Below are 22,278 nucleotides of genomic sequence, written 5' to 3'. Positions count from 1 at the left end.
CCCCTCCCTTCCCTGTCCCTTAGTGTACCTCTCCCCTCCCTTCCCTGTCCCTTAGTGTTCCTCTCCACTCCCTTCCCTGTTACTTAGTGTACCTCTCCCCTCCCTTCCCTGTCCCTTAGTGTACCTCTCCCATCCCTTATTTGTCCCTTAGTGGTCCTCTCCCCTCCTCTCCCTGTCCCTTAGTGTCCCCCCCCCCCTTTGGTGTTTCTCTCCTCCCCCCTCCCTGTCCCTTAGTGTACCTCTCCCCTCCTAGTCCCTTAGTGTTTCTCTCCCCTCCCTGTCCTTTAGTGGTCCTCTCCCTTACCCTCCCTGTCCCTTAGTGTCAGTGGTGTAGCTAGTGCTTTGTCACCCAGGGTTGCCCCTGAGTTTGCCGCCCCTATCTCGACTCACGTAATTTCCGGTGCAGTCGCCTCTAGCCCAACACAGTTTACAACCTTTATAAGCTTTTTTAAGATATACACCCAATGAATACATGCATGAAAAATTTATGCATGCGATTCATGGGGGACATATATACTAAACAGTGATTTTATGGGGGTGGTGGGTGATGAAGGGCCAAGTGGCAGGATATGGGACAAAATGAGGGGCTGGGGAGAGGGTATGGGACACATGTAGGGACTGGTGGGGATGAGACACATGGAGGGGCTTTGGGGGGGAGGGAATGAGACACATGAGGGGCCTGGGAGGATGAGATATACAGGGGACCTGGGGGGGAAAGAGATACATGGGGGGAATGAGACATATGGGTGAGTTGGGGGGATGAGATGCATCGAGGGGCTGGAGGTGAGGGAATGAGAAACATGGGGGGGTGTTTACGACAATTTTTTCACCGAGGTCCTGTGGTTTGTAGTTACATAGTTACATAGTTACATAGTTAGATAGCTGAAAAGAGACTTGCGTCCATCAAGTTCAGCCTTCCTCACACCTGTTTTTTGCTGTTGATCCAAAAGGCAAAAAAAAAAAAAAACCCAGTTTGAAGCACAATTTTGCAACAAGCTAGGACAAAAAATTCCTTCTTGACCCCAGAATGGCAGTCAGATTTATCCTTGAATCAAGCAGTTATTACCCTACATTGAAAGATTATATCCTTGAATATTCTGTCTTTGCAAGTATGCATCTAGTAGCTGTTTGAACATCTGTATGGACTCTGATAAAACCACTTCTTCAGGCAGAGAATTCCACATCCTGATTGTTCTTACAGTAAAAAAACCTTTCCTTTGCCTTAGACGAAATCTTCTTTCTTCCAGTCTAAACGCATGGCCTCGTGTCCTATGTAAAGTCCGGTTTGTGAATAGATTTCCACACAATGGTTTGTATTGGCCCCGAATATATTTGTATAATGTTATCATATACCCTCTCAGGCGACGTTTTTCTAAACTAAATAGCCACTGATTGTGTTATAAGGAGTATTTAGAATGATTGAGTTTGGGTTAGATCTATGTTAGATTTAGTATTGGGTATTTAGTTTTACCCTAGAGTAAAGGATTTTTTGTTTGTTTAGGTTTGGGCAGGAGGGGTAAATTTAGGGTTAGTAAATAGGGATGGTCAGGGCATATGAATTTTACATAGTTATTTGCAAAGTACTCACTTTCCTAAGTCTGCTTGTCACAGGAGTCGTACCCAACATGCAGTAAAGTGGAAACCCACAAAAGGTGAATCCAAAAGACATATTACTGAGCCTTAGAATTGCCGGTATTAACGTATTAATAGGGCAAAAAACATGTCAAGATAAACCAGTGAAATACAGAAATACTCAGAGTCAAGACAAAGCCGGGTCAGGATACCAGAAATCACAAGTTCAATACGAAGCCGGGTCTGGATACCAAAAATCACGAGGTCAATACGAAGCCGGGTCCAGATACCAGAAATCACTAGGTCAATGCGAAGTTCAGTCAGGATACCAGAAATCACAAGGTCAATACAAAGCCGGGTCAGGATACCAGAAATCACGAAGTCAATATAAAGACTTTGTGGGCAGGCAAGGTCTGCTGACAATCAGGTGTGAAGTCATTCAGATAAGTATGTATTTACCAATGGCATCCTGTTTTCTGATAAGAAAACATTCAGGTGAGGGGCCAAAAGGCCTGGCAATATCCATGCACCCACTGGAGAGAGATCTAGGAAAAACTGGAGTTGGCATTGCTGGTAGAGGAGCTCCCATGGCACCATGACCTGTGCATAAGATACCCTCTTTAAGACCAAAATTTGGCAGGCAACAAACCACATCGGTTGGAGGATTATTTAACAGCCCTCTAGGTCTAAGAGCCCAATGAGCATACAAATTCAATGTGATGTCATTATTTGGAGGCCAATAAATACCTCAAGGACAATTTCATGTAGGTTTGGTGTTGAGTCTTCCACATCGAGGAGGCTTCGCAGCCATAAGTTGCAGTGAAAGCCCCTATTGTCAAGGTCAGCCAGATGTAGGGCCATGGCTTGCATTTATTCCTTTTCACATGTCAGGGTACTCAACTGAGCTACCAACAGGTTGTCACTGTCCACCTCCAGCTCACCAATAAGATTAGTGAGGCCCTGTAACTCCTCACTTAGGAGTTGCAGATCGAGGCATGTAGTGTGTAATTGGCCAGGTAGTTGGTATGAGTCATGGTTCGATATCAGAGAGCTAGAAGATAAGGTATTGATCATGCAGCCTATCTCTGTGAGGGCTGGGAGGTAGGGTTTGGCATGGAGGTGAGGAAACCTCATAAGGATGGAGTAAGGGGGGCATTTTTGGGGTCCTGTGTCTTCGAGGAGTCAGCAAGTTTATGTGAGCAAAAGAATCAGACTGGACCCTTTAAAATTGAGGACATTGCCTCTATGGGTCTCGTGTGGAGGAGCAACCATTAGCAAAGAATGGACAAAGGTAGAGTGTCACATATGCACGGCGTCACATTGAGTGGCATCAGAACATGAGAGCGTCATTACGTCACTACACATACTGGAAGTCGGAGGAAGAACAGAACCAGTGCCGAAAATGGGAGCCTAATGTAATTTTCAAACTGGAAGCTTAAAAGGATGGAGGCTCAATTGAGCCAGTATGCACCAAAAGGAAGACTTTTAAGTTGACTTGTTGCATGCTTATTCTGGACTATTATATATATGGTTTGTGCTATTTTTGTTTGCTATTTTTTTCTTCATTAAAGTCAGTTTTTTCTAAAACACCTATTGAGGTACCTGCATCATTCCCAATTGTGGAGAGTCGAGTAAAAAAAGGGGAGACTAGAAGAATATATCACTAATTAAAAACATTATAGCCGGAGTCTGCTATACGTGGCTCTGCAAAGTGTGAGTGGCCGATTACACCCTATAATATATGTATTGTAACATTGTTGCACTATGAGAGTTTTGTTGGGTGTGTTTTATCTCCAGATTTGCTTCAATTTATGATGCCTATTACCCCAATTGAAAGAGGACATATAAGTATCATTCACTGTCTTCTGGGTGGTATAAAGTGCTCCCCTATTTGTGGTTATTCTGCATTTTAATTGTATTGGTTTCTTTAGAGTGATTTTAGACACTGGGAAAAGCTGCATATATATACCAACTATTGCCAAGCACACTCCATATACTCTTTGTATTCATTTCTTCATCTAATAGTGGAACATGCCATATAAATGTCTTCTAGGTAATGCATGAACGAGGAGCTCTAGCTTCACATACTTTACCTTGAATTATTTTAGGCATTGTGTTATTGATGCTCTTCCACTTCTCTATTTAAATTGTGGTCATCCATAGTGTGTGTTCACCTTACTGCTACTCCTGCCACTAATTTTCTTTAACATTTAGCATTTCAGGATTTCAGTCCTCAGGCCGATCTGTGAAGAATTTTATAACATGACAGGAGGCTTCGTATTTGCTTAAGTCTCTCTTTACTAGAACTCCACAGCAGCACAGAAAAAACAACCAATCAGAAAAAAGTTAGGTACTATAAAACTCCCCTCCCCATGCATCATTTCCTCTTTCTTTGCTGCTCCGCATCAGTACAGGTCAGAGTACCTCTGCCTCCTGCTTATAGTGGGTGGCTTTGGGATTTATTGTGATTTATTAGGATTTATATTTCTGCTTATAGTTACTTTATTTGTTTATTTTATATATTATACCTTCTTTTGTTGTCATATTATGTACACATATATTGTTTGCTCTTATTTAGTTTATAGGCTATATATTTATTTTATATATTATTTTTATTATATGTAGTTATCAGTTTTATGGCTTATGCATTTTACTTAGTTATCATGTTGTGTTTCGTTTCTATTTAATATGCTTTATAACTTATTGTTTTGGTTTAGTTGGCCCTGTTTTCTTTGGGGCTGATTTCCTTCGGTGGGGGGTTTTCTGGGGGTTTCTGGGGATGCTGCCAGGGTCGCTCCCCCCTTTTTTGTTTCCCCCCCTCCCCCCCCTCTTTCCTACGCCCTCCGCGGGCAGCGGGCGCTTTAGCTCAGGGTGTCAGGAGACTAGCCGTTTGGCTGTCTCCTCTGACTCCCCAAGCTCCGGTGTGAGCCTGTCACCGCGCAGGGTTGCTCGCGATCGGTCGCGAGTACCCGGCGGCCGGACCTGCTCGCGCACATGGCTGCCTCACAACGGCCGGCTCCTTCAGGAGCCACGTGTACCCGACCAGCACTTGCTCGCGGCCCCTACTTCCACCCACGGTAGGTGGACCGCATGGTATTTTTCCACGCTGGGATTCTGGCTCTCAGCATGCAGAGCCAGTTCACCACTTAGATAAGGGGTAAGCACATTTTTATACTTTTATGGCAACTGGTTTTGGCCATGTCCAAGTACCATGGTTCTAGCTGGTTATGTGTTTATATTATAGGTTTTAGAAGTATTTATTTGCTCTATTCATCTATTGTTCTTCTGCTCCTATCCTTTGCCTCACTTGATAGGTTCTTTGGATTACTGTGAATCTTACTGATAGTGTATATCATGCTGACAGTATATACCACAGTTTGGTGTATATCACAGATTACTGCAGTGTGTATCACAGATTACTGCAGGTTTTACTGACAGTATATACCACAGATCGCTGTGCGCTTTCTGACAGTGTAGATCACAGATTTAGTTGTTCTGACAGTGTACTTCGAGTTTTAGTTTTCCTGACAGCGTGTATCACAGACTGCTGTGAGTTTTACTACTGACATGTGAGTTTTGCTGACAGTGTGTATCTCAGATCGCTGATAATTTTGCGGACAGTGCGTATCGCTGACTACCGTGCGTTCTGTCAGGGTATATCGCAGATTTCTGCGAGTAACAGGTGTATACGAACGCAGTTATACAGGCTCGGTACAGGGTGTGTACATTGCCAGTTAGCTCTTGGATTCATGTCCTTCTCAGTGTATATTTTTTCTGGCCCAGCTGTGAGGTCGCAGAGGGGACTACTCTGGTATGAGTTCTCTGCCCATGGCGTGTATATATAAGATACAGACCTGGCGCTGACTCAAACTGATATGGAAGACGAGTCTACGCTGATAATATACATTTTATCAGGTTCTTGGGGAGAGTCATTGTGTTGGCTATTGTTTAACCCTACTCCTTGGGGTGTCCGTGATTACAATACCCTTCACGTGGTATGAGGATGGTAATCTATAATATGCTAAGATAATTCAAATAGATCCATGTATGCATGTGCATACCTATCCACAGTTCATGGACAGTAGCGCTCAGTGTACCTTACATTTATGGACACGATGGTCACTGGAATACTTCCGCTTATATCCAATTCAGCTGGAATACTACTATTGGACTGCTGGGCACATAGGGACTGCCAGTCCTGGTTCAAGTTACTCACACAGCATTACGCTGTCTAAAAGGGTTGATTGTCTAAGGGTCCTAGGTCACGAGATGCCCTGAGGATCTACAATTTTTGGGAACCTCTACCCGAACTCAGAGGTCCCCGTTACTCATTCAATACCCACTGTAAAGCGCTACGGAATTGGAAGGCGCTATATAAATTCATGTTAATACTAATATTATGGTAATACACAACCCATTGATTGGCCTGCTATGTCTGTGCCCCATTGATTGGCCTGCTTTGTCTGTGCCCATAAGAACGGCCTGCTTTGTCTGTGCCCATAAGAACGGCCTGCTTTGTCTGTGCCCATAAGAACGGCCCGCTATGTCTGTGCCCATAAGAACGGCCCGCTGTGTCTGTGCCCATAAGAACGGCCCGCTGTGTCTGTGCCCATAAGATTGACCTGCTATGTCTGTGCCCATAAGATTGGCCTGCTATGTCTGTGCCCATAAGATTGGCCTGCTATGTTTGTGCCCATAAGATTGGCCTGCTATGTCTGTGCCCATAAGATTGGCCTGCTATGTCTGTGCCCATAAGATTGGCCTGCTATGTCTGTGCCCATAAGAATGGCCTGCTATGCCTGTGTCCATAAGAACGGCCTGCTATGCCCGTGTCCATAAGAACGGCCTGCTATGCCTGTGCCCATGAGAACGGCCTGCTATGCCTGTGCCCATGAGAACGGCCTGCTATGTCTGTGCCCCATTGAATAGCCTGCTATGTCGGTGCCTACTTGAATGACCGGCTATGTCTGTGACTATTTGCTTGGCTAACCTTTCTGTGTCCATTCGTTTGGCCTGCTGGGCCTAGGCCCTACTGACGGGCCTACGCTATGGGTACCGAACCCCTTTTGGCCGCAGGCCTGAGGTAATATCACTGAGGATACCCAGGACGCACCAGTGACATGGAGATAGGCAGGTGTCCAGGCAAAAACCATTGCCATAGTGTTCAAGAGGACACCAGTATACGGCCATCTGAATACGGTGGGAAGGGTGAAGGCCCTAAACCTCATGCCTGAAGGACAAAGTTTCTTATGAAGACCCCGGACACATCCACGGTTTACTCCAAACCGGCGACGGCACATCTCCAAGGAGAACTTCGCACAGGCAGGGACCGGTACTCAGACTCCTACAGGAGAAAGCGGTGTTTTTTTCCTTGTCTTTACCAGCTACTCTGTATCTGCCTCCCAGAGTCCTTATAGGGTCGGTAGTTTTTTCCTGCGTTAGGTTAGCTCCTGGCCCTGTCCAGTGGGATTTACTTTTCTTACCTTCCGGCCTGCCGTTTACATTCTATCCGAGATAGGATGGATGTATTTTCTCTTATCTAGGTTTATTGTTGCTTTTTTGTTTTTTCATGACTTCCTTTTCCTATTCGCTCGGGTCGTCGTGAGGCCTGACTTGGCCTCCTCCGACCTCCCGGGCACTCGTGGATTGCGGAGAACGTCTCCAGCTTTCCTCGGACTACCAACGGTCTACCAGGACCCCGCGCGCGCGCACGGGATCCGGATAGTCGGTTGATAGTTTTCCATTCCTTGTTTTCCCAGATTGCCCTCAGCCTTATGCTGACACTTATAATTGGTGCACCCTACAGTTTGGTCTCCCTGACTTCTAGGGACTCTAGTTTGCACCACGGGAGGGTGCGGCCCTCCATCCCCTCGATCCGAGTATATTTTTTTTCAGGAACAGAGGGTGAACCCTCTCATACGGAACCGGATACTGATTTGTTATTAGAGGGCGCAGCCCCTCACTCGCCCTCAACCAGATACTGGGCTGGATACAGAGGACAAATTGGGTGGACCCATTCTCATAGAGAGAACCGGTCTCGGATGTAGGCTCTGCTGTTGGTTACTAACGGGTGCGGCCCGCTCAGGCTAGCAGCCGGACGCTCTCACGGTAGGCGATCACAGTAGTAGAGAGCGCGGCTCTCTTATACACCCGACGCTCTACAGTACCGGCCATTTGTTCATCACACAGGCTTGTGCCTGTGCAAGACATTGATGACTACATAGAGGGGCGTCCCTCCTGCATTCAATTGTGGCTGACATCCACGCTACTGACTTCGTTCCAGAGGACTGCCTGGTCGTGCAGAAATTACATGTTTAGACTAGATCCCTCTATTCTATCTCCTGTGGTGGATCTACTGGATCCGGACCGCTGTAAAACACGCGAGAAATACTCAGAGGTATAACAGAGGTATTACACACACTCCTGGAGATGGTACGCTAACGGATGGTCCTCCGGTATTTTGAGAGTGCAGGTTTTGGCATATTCTGCACCATATAATACAGAGTTTGCTTTATGTTTTGGATATCCAGACCATAACGAGCAAACTGCGCAGACAGTTTCTCCCATGTCAAGATGTCAGGAGATACGGAGACCTTCATGGAGCAAACAGGCACTGCCTTGCTTGGGTAACAAGATTAAGGAAGGCCTATTACCCGGTCTGAAGGTAGAACAGTACGTATGGTCACATGGTAAATCAGGAATCCACGGTTGTCTTGACTTCCCCGGTCTTTACGATCTTGGGATAAGATGGCGTGACTGCCCCGTCTCCTCGGAGCGCATACCTGGTGAACATGGTTCGGAGATGGAGGACCCTTCATCTATACTCTATTAATCCCTCACGGGAGCCGTCTTTTTTTTTTTTTTGGATTCGCGCTAACCTCCTTTTTCAACTACCGTCGAGGAGATCTACGAGACTTTACGGAGGTACCTGGTGTGCTCCGACTCCTACAGACATCTTTCACTCTTTGACGAGGGCATTGCTGGATGGAAATCTGCGTTCCGCTTGGCATTTCCCTTTCCTTTGAAGGTTTCCAGGATTCACTATTCCCAGAATAGGCGACCACCGTCCTTCCACACAAGTTCAGTTCGGAACCCTGAATGGACGTCCTTTGGAGTCTTTCTCTACTGCGTCCGAGGTTTACACAGTCCATTTGGAATCTTGGAATCACTTAGAATACGGCTAGTTTGGCCACGCTCTTGCCTGCATTATGAAATTATTCTCGGATGAGTCATATCACCGGGTAGGACAGGAAGGAACGAAAGTTCCTCCTCGGTTTCTAATACGATTTTGGTGGTGGTCTTCGGTGCATTCCTTGGAATTGGAGATCTCCCTGCAAGGCCGCATCGCCGAATGGCCCTGGCACGATCGGAGGAGCCGCCTTACGGGTCATGAGTTGAGACTTGGTGTCAGTTTTCTCCTCGCGACCCTAGGTCCTAGATCGGATTTCGAAGTTATACAACTACAGGAATGTGGCTAATAGGTCAGCCTACCAGCTCATGGACCGACTTCTAGGAAACAGGTTGCTACACCACGTACAATGGATTTACCGGCGGATGGTGCTTTCTTTCCGTATCTGAGATTCTTCGTCGGTTGGCATCTTCTTTGACCCGTCGGCTGTCATCTATCGTATTTGGAAGGTCCAATTAGGATTACTCTGATATTTCCTGGAATAATTACCAGCGACACAAACAGCGTTGGATTGGTGAACTGAGCGTTGAAACAGCAAATACGAAGCCTCCTGTCATGTTATAAAATTGTAGATTATGCTAGCTTTAGTGTACCTATAATCTTAATTTTATTAATGACAGGAGGCGAGTATTTCCCACCCATTCTTGTCCCTCCCTTGTTTAAGGTTATAGTTTAGATTATCAGGTAAGTATGCAACTCTGTTTGTTGTCTCTGCTACCTGTCGCTTGTTCCTTATGTCTGTGTTTTTTTCCATAAGTAGGGTTGGGATATTTATATATTAGGTTAATTTTGTTGCTACGTTGGGTACCTACATGTTTATTCAGAGTACATTTCATTGGATAATCAACCTGTTCGATTCTGTTTTTCTCTCGTTTCAGTTTACAGTCCATCTACACTATCTAGTTTGACGGTTACACTTGGATGGTGGACATCGTTATATTCATCGTATCTAGGACTTCGTTTCTTCCCCATGATGTTCTCTGCCTTTTATTCTGTTTTGTCGCAGCTTGAAAGAGGAAATGATGCATGGGGAGGGGAGTTTTATAGTACCTAACTTTTTTCTGATTGGTTGTTTTTTCTGTGCTGCTGTGGAGTTCTAGTAAAGAGAGACTTAAGCAAATACTCGCCTCCTGTCATTAATAAAATTAAGATTATAGGTACACTAAAGCTAGCATAATCTACAATTGAATTCCACATTCTCTTCTCTTGACTTGCCCGTGTTCTGTTGCTTACCTGTGTTCTGAACTCCTGTCTGTGTTTCAACCCTAAACTGTCCCCTGATTTATTTTAATTATACTATTTCTAATAGGAATAAACCTTAGTTAAAGTTAAAAAATAAAATGCTGCTATGTAAGAATTTTGTCAAGACTTACTTGAACCCCTTTTCAGGTAAGAGTTATATTATATATTGCATTTTTATATTACAGGTGGTTAAGAAATAATATTCTATACAAAACACAGTAAATGCCAAACCTTTTTTATTTGCTCCTCTGATATACCGGTAGAGACGATCACTTTGAGGTACTACATCAGCCGACAAGTCTACAATGGTTGTTGCCCAGTTTGTTGGCTCATACTCTCGTACCTCGAATTTCTGAAAACCAGACAGGGTTATACAGGTAATTATTATTAAAGTAAGAACATTAAACACCATCATAGACAATCATAACTAATATGATTTTTTTCTCTCATTATATCCTGTTCACTTTCTCCATTATATAAACAGAGGTATTGTCAGGTTTTCACATTAGAGACAGTGAGCCCATTAACATTCATCACTCCACATAAAGCATAGATAATACAGTAAAGTATATTTACAATAACTATAAAGATACTACTCTGCAGCTACCAACTCTATCAGGGTTATTCCTGAAGTGCAAATAGCCGTGTACCGAATGGGCTCTTCGAACTGAAACTGAACTGTAGGCATTGTTCATAGTGTTTAACAGTGTTCATATTTTGCTTAACAAGCTCCAATTAAGGCTGAATTGGATCTGTAGATCAGACCAGACAAACATTTGCAACCCAGTAGATAAAAAAAAAATCTAGGGAAGTGGACATGCATGCCATTGAAAACACCATAAAAAAAGCAGTGAGTGGGCATTATAATGCATCCCACCCAGATTGGAGCTTGAGTGGACACCGACATCCGCCGACACATGTAGAACATTAGAGCTCCCATTAACTTGACCACTGGTGGGGACAGTGGGTGGATAGTGGTCTGTTCATCACCCATTATTAACATTTAACATTTAACCCCTAATCCAATTCCAACAGATGGAGGCATGGGGGCAAAACACGTTCTTTCTTTATTACATACAACCCTTATAGAGGGAAGGGGGGATTTTTCTATTTCAAGTGCCATATTAATTAGGTCACCCCAGTACATTTTTCATTAACACTGTAAAAAAGTTTTTTTAATTACCTGGAATCCAGTGCCAGGCAAAGCTCTTGCTTTAGCTTTCCAAGCCTATATCTGGCACCAGCCAGGGCCTTGTGCAGTCCAAGCAAAGGCTTCTCACAGAAAAGCCTGCATTGGAAAATGTTGCCAGCTCAGAGCGCATGCGCACAATCTGAACCAGCAAAAGTAGGTTGAGAAGGAGATTGTGAGGAGCTCAACATATCCATTGCCAGTGTGTAGTGCGATTTGACGAAGGGCATATTTTATGGACAGAATTGACATTAGGCAGACCAGAACAGAGTTCAAGGTTGCCAAAGTCACATGTGCTGGGTGTGTAATTAGCCCCTGGCACACAAGTGCAGATATTTATGTATGTGCAGCGTTTGAAGCAGAAATACTGCACATACAGATTCCTACTACCATGCCCACTTAAATCAGTGAAGTGGTCATGGTGGTTGGAGTAACCCTTTTAGACAGAACCATTTTGTAGAGTGGCTCCCAAACCAGTCCTCATAGTCCACCAACAATCCAGGATTTATGTGTTTCCCTGCTTTATTCAAATGGAGATACTGACAAAACCTGGATTGTTGTTGGGTCTTGAGGGCTGGTTTGGGAAACACTGATTTAATAGATGTGTTCCAACGTGCAGTGTAGCGGAATGCAGTAAGCCTGTCCTGTAACATGCCTGTGTGACTGTATTCAGTATATTTTGCCTGTGTTAATTTTCCTATTCGTATATTTTCTGTGTGAATTGTATGCTATTCGGTAGTTTCCATCCGTACCATATGCATAGGGAAACTACCGAACTGAGGGACCACCCCAGAGAGAAGTGTGTTAGCAATTAAGGTTCGCATACTTTCTAAAACCGCAAGTTAACAAGCTCATTAGGATTGTATCTGGGTGGCCGCCATTCGGCATGCGTACACGTGGCGGCGGCCATCTTACGCATGAAAATCTCAGCGGTGTTTGGTCGTCGAGTGTCTGGAACTCAAATCGGACACTCAAGCAACCGAACACCGCTGAGACCTCCAGAGCTCCGTAACTGCCGAACGGAGAGTCCTAACGAATCCCCATTCGGTAGAAACAAAGTACCGAATGAGGGAACCAATATCTAGGCGGATGGAAGTATGGATGGCAATTATAAGTGTATGTTTTAACTGCCGAACGGAGACCGACCGCAGGGCCCAAACTTATGGAACCCTTTTCGGATACCAACTCGTGTGCGGTCGGTCAAACTTCACCTCCACGTAACTACCGAACCACTGGTCCGATCTGGGTGAATTTTGGATATAATAGTCACCCAGATCAGGGCTACCTAGCGGTACCCTAATATTAATGTTATATGATGGTTTAGGGGTACATCCAGGTTTGGGGTAAATTACTGTGTAAGTTAAGGGGATTATGAGTCACTCGGAGGGGAGGAGAGGTGTGGGAGGTAACAAGCACTGTATTGGTTACTGTCCTAATTAATGTGAATCCCTCCCTTGCATGGGAGCAGGCTTTATAAGAAACCCTGGAATAAACGATTGTCAGTTCTACTCCTGAAACTGTGTGTCGTCCAGTTATTGGGAGTGCTGTGGGGATATTGCTGTACCTTTTTACCTGCTGGAAACTCTGCTGTGGATTTACTAATGACTTGTTCCTGAGCCTCCCTAGGATCTTAAGTGGAGAATAGCTGCGAGAAATCAGCTCTCCGCTACATGCAGCATGGCAGGTGTGGGCATAAGAGAGGTATTAAACCTTCCCATAGTTAGAAGGGTTTTTTGTCTCTAAATCGCTGGCCAGCTGCTACATAACTTAACCTTTGCACCATCAAGGGTTTGTAACGCTTTGCCACCTTGCTGCTGTCTCTGCCAGCAGGCAAATAGTACTGATCATTATCAAAACAAGAAAACAATAATTTGCAAATGTTCGTCCTACAGGATGCAATTACTCCCAATTATGCTTAAAATTGGTACTTTGTACATTTTCTGGATAATATACTTGCAATAGGAATGGGCAATGATTTGAAACCAGACACTGCCAGTTTAGATTTAGTTGGGATGACCAAATTTCCAGTAATGTAGCAAAGGGGTCAGAGGGGGACAATTGTCACCATACACCAGATTGAGGGGGTGCTACAAGGCCGAATGGGCCACCCCATGTGGTGTGCTACCTGCATCTATGGCAGAGAGATGTGTCTCTGTCTGATGCAGGAAGGCAGTACAGAGTAATATGCCACGGTCTGGAAACAATGCAACACGCAGAGTGGAAGCAGCAGGGAGTGCGTGCTTCTTCACCACTAGATAGCAGGGAGTGGGACTTTGACTTCCTATCCTACTCCCTGCTCCCAACATTATCCATCACATTAAGGACCATGTGAGAGTGAGACTGTGTGTGTATGTGACTATGTGTAGGTGAATGTTACTGTATGTATGTGATTAACTCTGTCTGTGACTGTAATTGATTGTGTTTGTGTGTATAGGAAAACAGTATACAGGATGCACAGGATAAACTCAAAAAGTCCCCAATCTCTTCGATATTTCTTATTGTCTCATTTCATGCGTTTGTTTTTATTTTTTCTCTCACAGGCATGAGTATGCTGATGGAGAATTGAGGATGCCTAAAGTTAACTCTAGCATTAATATGATTAGGGCTCCTACTTAAGATATGGTGCCTGGATAAAATTACAAAATCCACGGTAGGGGGCAAGAAATGTAGAAATTATAGCGAGGCTGGACAAGTGGGCTGCTGTCAGCATTTGTATTTCCAAACCTGAGCCCGGGTATTTTGGTTTCTGCGAAAGCCTCACAGTTCTATTGCTCGGGCTATGCCCATCGAGTGCTAAGCGTGGAATTTTAAGAAACCATAAAATCCTCGATAGGGGATAAGTTTTTCCAGAATTTATACAGTGGCTTGGGCTATCGTCTACTGTCAATGATTGTGTGTACGAGGTTGAAGTATTGGCTATTGGCTTCTGCGCAAGCCTTCAAGTTGTATTATTCTTGCCTTACCTATCGTGTGCAAAAATAAAGAATTAAAAAAAAAAAAAAAGTCCCCAATCTCTTATCAGTGCTCCATCCAAGGGTTCTGCGATAAACCCATGCATGCCGAAAAAATTAAATGGAGAATTTTACCTATGTCACCTTTAATCATGATGCCTGACATTAATTTTATTCTGTTTTGTGTGTATGTCACTGTGTTTATGTAACGGATACTGAGTGTGTTTGTCTCTGTGTGTATGACTGTGTGTGACTGATACCGTGCAATTGTGAATGTTACAGTTTATGTGACTGTCTGTGTGAAAGTGGCTGATACTGTGTATATGACTGTGTGTATGTACTGTTACTGTATTTATGTGACTGTGCATACACACTGTGTGTATGTGACTATGTATGACTGTGGCTGTCTGTGTGTAATTGTGTGGTTATATATGTTGTGACTATGTGTGTGTTTGTATATGTATGTGACTACATGATTTTGTGTATCTATGTATGTGACTCTGGTCATGTGTGTGTATTAGTAAATGCCGAGGTATGTATGCATGTGACAATGTACATGTGCGCAGGTCGAAAAAAGGGTGAGATGAGTTAAGACATACAAGAAGTTAGGGGAATTTAGAGACACAAATATATTTAAAAGAAGAAAAACTACCACAACAAGAGGACATAGTCTTAAATTAGAGGGGCAAAGGTTTCAAAATAATATCAGGAAATATTAATTTACTGAGAGGGTAGTGGATGCATGGAATAGCCTTCCAGCTGAAGTGGTAGAGGTTAACACAGTAAAGGAGTTTAAGCATGCGTGGGATAGGGACAAGGCTATCCTAACTATAAGATAGGGCCAGGGACTAATGAAAGTATTTAGAAAATTGGGCAGACTAGATGGGCCGAATGGTTATTTTTTGCCGTTAAAACATTATATGTTTCTATGTTTCAAAGAAGTGACAGTGGCTTAAGAGACACACAAAGTGGAAATGGGGGATGAGGAGAGACACACAATGAGGATCCAAAGATACCCAGAAGGGGACGAGAGGGTGCAGAGTGACTCACAAAAGTTTCTATTGGCATGGTAAGGACTGACCTTGGTGAAAACAGCAGAAATTACTTTTCTATTTGCTCCATGGTCCAGTTTTGATGCTTACATACCCTCTTGAAGGCACTTTTGGTGGTGGACATGGGTCATCATGGGCACTCTGACTGGTCTGCGGCTACGCAGCCCCATATGCAGCAAACAGCAAGGCACTGTGTGATACCTTTCTATCATGGCCTGCATTACATTTTTTTTAGAAATGTGAGCTACAGTAACTCTTCTGTGTGATAAGACCAGACAGACTAGCCTTCACTCCCGAAATGCATCAATGAGCCTTGGGATGCCCATAACCCTGATGCCAGTTTACCGGTTGTCTTTCCTTGTGCCACTTTTGGTAGGTACTATCCACTGCTTCCCGCGAAAACCCCAAAGACTTGCCGTTTTGGAGAAGCTCTGACCCAGTCGTCTAGGCATCACTATTTGTCCCTTCTTAAAGGAACTCAGATGTTTCAATTGCCCATTTTCTTGCTTCCAACTCATGAAATTCAACAACTAAATGTTAACTTGCTGCCTAAAATATCCCACCCCTTGACAGGTGCCATTGTTACAATATAATCATTATTTCTGCTCATTCTGTGAGTTCTCTACCACCGCTCACCTTTTGCATTATTGTGTGACTCACAAAAGTTTCTATTGGCATGGTAAGGACTGACCTTGGTGAAAACAGCAGAAATGGAAAATTTCTTCCATTCAGTTCTTTTGAAATAAAGTGTGTTGGCATAGATCACGGATAGGCAACCTTCGGCACTCCAGATGTTCTGGATTATATCTCTCATAATGCATTTACAGCCACAAATGCTAGCAAAGCATCAGGCCAAATGTAGTCCACAACATCTGGTATGCTGAAGGTTGCCTGCCCCTGGCTTAAATGTTGCTACTCAATTCCCTTTTTAGCTACCCGACCCCTTAGTATGCTAGCCTACACATTTAGAGCCGATATTCAGGATTAAAATTAATGGGTCCTTAGACACCTTAATTATATTTCTTCTCAATTTACCTCAATTAATTTTTTTAATGAATAGACTACTTAGTATACAAAAATACCAAAAGCAAAACCCACATACCTCCAATTGAGAGTGTGATAAAAACTACATAAATATGCAAAAGGTTTAAGCATTGCAAACACTGTAGATAAAGTCAGGACACCTCTATGCATAGGCGTGCGCAGCCTGTTGCATTAGGGTGTGCACCCTAAAGCACAAACACACACGCCGCGTGTATATGTATTTTTATATACACATACACACACACACACATATATATATATATATATATATATATATATATATATATACAAATATACATAGGTGCAGTGTGTGATTGTGAGCGGTGCAGCGTGTAAGGGGTGCAGTGTGTGTGATTGCGAGGAGTACAGTGTGGTGTAATTGTGAAGGGTGCAGTGTGTGATTGTGAGGGGTACAGTGTATGTAATTGTAAGGGGTACAGTTTGTGTAATTGTGAGGGATTCAGTGTGTGTGGGGTACAGTGTGTATGATTGTGAGGGGTGCACTGTGTGGGCGACAGGGGTTAGGAGGGTGGAGGGGCAAAGACAGGGGTTGGGGGTAGAGGGACAGGAGGTAGGGGGGTGGAGAGGCAGTGACAGGAGGTAGCGGGAGTAGACGGTTAGTGACGGGGTTAGGGGGTAGAGGGGGAGTAACGGGTTAGGGGGATAGAGGAGTAGTGACAGGGGTTAGGGGGATAGAGGGGTAGTGACAGGGGGTGGGGGAGTGGAAGGGCAGTAACGGGTTAAGGGGGTGGAGAGGCAGTGACATGGGTTAGGGGTAGAGGGGCAGTGACAGGGGGTGGGGGGGAGTGGAGAGGCAGTGACAGGGGTTGGGGGGTGGAGAGGCAGTGACATGGGTTAGGGTGTAGAGGGGCAGTGAGAGGGGTTAGGGGGGTTGAGGGGTAGTGACAAGGGTTAGGGGGGTAGTGACAGGGGTTAGGGGGTTAGAGGGGTAGTGACAGGGGTTAGGGGGGTAGTGACAGGGGTTAGAGGGGTAGTGACAGGGGTTAGGGGGGTAGTGACAGGGGTTAGAGGGGTAGTGACAGGGGTTAGGGTGTAGTGACAGGGGTTAGGGGGGTAGTGACAGGGGTTAGGGGGTAGTGACAGGGGTTAGGGGGTTAGAGGGGTAGTGACAGGGGTTAGAGGGGTAGTGACAGGGGTTAGAGGGGTAGTGACAGGGGTTAGGGGGGTAGTGACAGGGGTTAGAGGGGTAGTGACAGGGGTTAGAGGGGTAGTGACAGGGGTTCGGGGGGTAGTGACAGGGGTTCGGGGGGTAGTGACAGGGGTTAGGGGGTTAGAGGGGTAGTGACAGGGGTTAGAGGGGTAGTGACAGGGGTTAGGGGGGTAGTGACAGGGGTTAGAGGGCTAGGGACAGGGGTTAGGGGGGTATGGGGGCAGAGGCAGGGTGGGGGGGCAGTGAGTGACAGGGGACAGAGGGGGTTTAAATACCTGCCCTGGTGGTCCAGTGGGCGCCCTCTCTCTTCAGTCTGCAGCTCCGCCGGGAGTGAGCTGCAGACCACACGGTGAGTCTCGCGATCTCCAGGCAGAGCGTTGCCGCGACAACGCTCTGACAGGCTGGAGATCGCGAGACACCTCAGTCTGCAGCTCACTCCCGGCGGAGCTGCAGACTGAGGCTGAATCTCCATCAGGGCAGACGGACAGGAGGGGCCTCTCACCCGGCGGCATTGTGGGCAAGCCGCCGGGCCCCCTCCTGTGTCGGGTCCTCGGTCATAGACCGAGGACCCGACATGTCAGTCTGCCCAGAGGCAGTGCAGCACGGAGGTGTGATTAGGGTGTGCCCAGGTACACCCGGCACACCCCGTGCGCACGCCTATGCCTCTATGTAGTTAAATATGCAAAACCCCAACAACGTTAATCTCCAGGAACAGAATATGAGACACACATAGAGTAGTACAATACAGGTAGTGAGATATAATCTATTTAATGGTTAAACTCACAAGACAAAATTAACTTATAGAGATGGCACTTCAAAAATGTAGATGGCACTTCGAAGGTAAGTATTCCTTTGTATACTAGCCTACCCATACAGAGCCGATATCTTGGGAATAAAATCAATGGATCCCAAGACACCTTTATTATTATTAATATTAATATTATTATTTTTCAAATCCTTAAAAAAAAACACTATTGTTTGGTGGGGCTCAAAGAAATGAATTGCTTCTGGATGCCTCATGTTTTCGGTAAATTAGAGTCAGTTATGGCTATAGTAAAAGTATAAATTGTCAATAGCCCTGTTTGTCTATATTGCTCACACTTCTTTCTGAATCCTGCTTATGCCTATCATGCTTTATAAACCTGAAAACTCTTATTTTGCCATAGGTGTAAGAAACCAGGGGCTATGGGGAAAAGATAACTTTTCAGGGGGATGAAAATAAATAATTTTCTCCACAGTTTTGGCACAAACACTGAGCTCCAACTCTGCCATGGTTGTCGAGTCAGTGGTATGAAAGCATGGATCTCATGTGTGCATTTAAGGGATAAGCATTTGTAGCAGGTGCTTAAAACCATGTAATAATGCTGGGTGCTAGAAGATGGTCCCCCACCATCACTGCTTGGCTTAGAATTGATGTTGGTGCTCCAATTGTTCACAAATGCTCCTGGATTGAGTTCTTGGGAGTTTGTAGGCCAAGGCAACACTCCTTTCCTTGTTCCTCAAACCATTTCTGAATTTTTTTTTGCAATGTGGCAGGGTGCATTAAACTGCTGAAAGAGGCCACTGTCATCGGGGAACACCATTGCCATGGAGGGGTGTACATGGTCTGCAACAATCTAAAGGTAGGTGATATATGTAAAAGTAACATCCACATGAATGCCAGCACCAATGGTTTCCCTGCAGAACATTGCCCACAGTATAACACTGCTTCTGTCAGCCTACCTATTTCCCATAGTGCATCCTGCTACTGTCTCTTTCCCAGAGATGGCCAACCACCTGATGTAAACAAAAACATGACTTTTCTATTTGCTCCATGGTCCAGTTCTGATGCTTACATACCCTCTTGAAGGCACTTTTGGTGGTGGACATGGGTCATCATGGGCACTCTGACTGGTCTGCGGCTACGCAGCCCCATATGCAGCAAACAGCAAGGCACTGTGTGATACCTTTCTATCATGGCCTGCATTACATTTTTTTTTAGAAATGTGAGCTACAGTAACTCTTCTGTGTGATAAGACCAGACAGACTAGCCTTCACTCCCGAAATGCATCAATGAGCCTTGGGATGCCCATAACCCTGATGCCAGTTTACAGGTTGTCTTTCCTTGCGACACTTTTGGTAGGTACTATCCACTGCTTCCCGCGAAAACCCCAAAGACTTGCCGTTTTGGAGAAGCTCTGACCCAGTCGTCTAGGCATCACTATTTGTCCCTTGTTAAAGGAACTCAGATGTTTCAATTGCCCATTTTCTTGCTTCCAACTCATGAAATTCAACAACTAAATGTTAACTTGCTGCCTAAAATATCCCACCCCTTGACAGGTGCCATTGTTACAATATAATCGTTATTTCTGCTCATTCTGTGAGTTTTCTACCACCGCTCACCTTTTGCATTATTGTGTGCTATATTGCGCTATGTACACTTTTATTTTTCTGGTAGGAGATTTATTCGTATGCATTTAATTACTATTATATATTAGGGTTGTATTTATTTATTTATATTTCCGCTTGGACGTACTTTGTTTTAACGTATTTACCTCCTTTCTTCTGTTTTTGGCTTTCCATACACAGTTGTTGTTTTTTCATGTTTTGTTTTTTTACTACGTCAGTCTAGTAAGGCTTCAAGAAAATATGACATGTAAAACTCCCAGTGAAGGTGAAAACAAAAATACTCCTATAATACCCACAGGTTAAACCAAACAAACAGAAAACCCATGTGTTAAAATGATGAGCACCCACTTACTTCATACTTTTCCACCACTCGATATCTGGGGCACTTAAACCCTTTACAGAAATCCGGAGTCTTGTACCCATCAGAACCATCTTTAGCTGTCACCTCGTTGCTCCACACACAGAGGAAGGTCAGCACCAGGATTAGTTCTGTGCACATAATTTCTGTTGGATACCCAGAGCTTAGTGCCAGGAATGGGCATGTATTGTTCTTTTATACTGTATGTAGGGGAGTGCCAGGTAAAGTACCCAGTGCATTGCTTTGCACAGTCTCTCAACTATAAAACACATAACAGAAATGTCTTATATTTCTTATAGCATAATGTAAATCTCTTAATAAATATTTTGTTTTCACACTCCAGAATAATTGCAGGGTATTATGTGATCTCTGATTAGTTAAATAAAAGTTGGGTACATTATGAACCTAGACAATCTGTGCTATATATTGTGATAACTAAATGACTCACAAATACACATATCAATAATCTGATCTGACATTTTAATGTAGTGTGTGCATGGAAGATTAAAAACCCTGGTCATTACAAAGAAATATTTTGTTTTGAACATTTATTTAAAATATAGGGTGCACAGCTAGCACATAAACACATGATCAAACAGCAATATTCGCTATATATTGTTGTTCAGGCAAAAGTTTAAAAAAAAAATGCACTTAAAAAAGAAAATCATATATGCATTTTTGCAGAAATATTGGGAGAATACAAAGGTTTAAACAATATGTAGTATACCTTAACCACAGTCTGAAATATTAGTTGAAATGCTAGAATATAATTTTGCTCACAGCAGGTGTGATAAAATAGATAAATATAATATCCTGCTTGTAGGTCTTTGTAAGGACTCTGATGGTATTACCAGCAGAGCAGTATATTTTACTAAAAAAAAATGGCAACATTATGTATAATTGTCTGCATTTGAGCTTAATGCCCACATACAGCGAGTAGAATACGTATTTATAAACTCAATCAAGTATTTAAAAACATTTATAGCAATCTATGTAATGTAAATGTAATGCTAAGAGCCATATGAGAGATATCTGAATCCCATCACAGTCAAGATACTCAGATCTAACCTTGGAATCCTTTCTAACACTGCCTGGCTCCCTGCCAGCTTTGCTACACAAACCACATTCTCTCAACATGAGAGAAGCAGGCCATCACAATTGGGGCTTCGAAGTTGGCTTGCGCTAAACTAGCAGCAAACCCACTTTTTTCCCTTCATCTGCCCCTTCATCTGCCCCTACTCCAGAAAACTGAGTTCCAAAATGTATCCAATGCAAATTTGATACCCAAAAATGTCTCACTATAGGCTGACTCAAATAACACTTCACGGACCTTCCCCCACCCTGGTACACAGGCTTTAATGTACAGTACTACTTTCACACTATAACTCAACACCTCACAACATCCAATTGGAGTAGCTCCCTGGATTATCTAATTGGCACCACAAATCCAGCCTTTTACTCTATATCGACACTCTATGTCCTTTTACGATATACTCCTGACTGGAACACATTACAAACGGGTCTGGAGAAATGGAAGACACATTTTCTCAATATCACACCTAGGAGAACATCCTAAAAGCACATTACACTCAAAGTCAACTACTCCCCATGGTCTCCTATCAAGATATGTTCCTGAAAACCACACACTATGCATATTTTCAGGGGCAGTGCCACCGTTAGGCGAACTAGGCCCACAAAGCTGTCTGTTTTTTGGTATGGCAGACAAGACACCTGCTTACCCTGATGGCAGGTGCCTGCTCTGCCAATGAATGCTGGCAGAGGAGAGGAGGTAGGCAGGCGGCAGTGTGGGCGGCGAGTGAGGCTCTTCTTCCAGTTTCCCACTCCTCCCTCGCGTGCCCTCTGTGATGCCGGGAGCCGGAATATAACATAATTCCGGCCCCGGCATACTAAACAGGGTGCTGGAGGAGTGAAGAGCTGCCCCACACTGGACCCCAGGTAGGTAAGGAGGCTGGATGTCTGAGTCTGTGTCAGTGAGTGTGTGAGTGTTTGACTGTCAGTGAGTGTGTTTGTGTGTCTGTCTGTCAGTGAGTGAGTGCATGTATGTCAGTAAGTATCTGCCTGTGTGTATGTCTGTCAGTGAGTTTGTGAGTGTTGAACTGTC

At 44.3% G+C, this 22,278-nt stretch overlaps 1 protein-coding gene across 1 annotated transcript in view; it reads right to left on the bottom strand.

The window, feature by feature from the left end:
- LOC134585896 (heme-binding protein 2-like) overlaps positions 1-20,303 on the bottom strand; it is a 28,369-nt gene extending 8,066 nt beyond the window's left edge. The window contains exons 1-2 of the mRNA XM_063441376.1: positions 20,151-20,303; positions 10,235-10,355 (exon numbers count right to left, since the gene is read on the bottom strand). Coding sequence (XP_063297446.1) covers positions 10,235-10,355; positions 20,151-20,297 — 268 coding nt within the window. The 5' untranslated portion in view covers positions 20,298-20,303. The remainder of the gene's footprint in view (positions 1-10,234; positions 10,356-20,150) is intronic.
- Between the last annotated feature and the right edge of the window lie 1,975 nt (positions 20,304-22,278).

This window comes from Pelobates fuscus, chromosome 2 (genome assembly GCF_036172605.1).
Source record: "Pelobates fuscus isolate aPelFus1 chromosome 2, aPelFus1.pri, whole genome shotgun sequence".
NCBI classification, from domain to species: Eukaryota; Metazoa; Chordata; class Amphibia; order Anura; family Pelobatidae; genus Pelobates; species Pelobates fuscus.
Note: the sequence above shows the minus strand (reverse complement) of the source record. Positions and strands in the feature narration are given on the sequence as shown.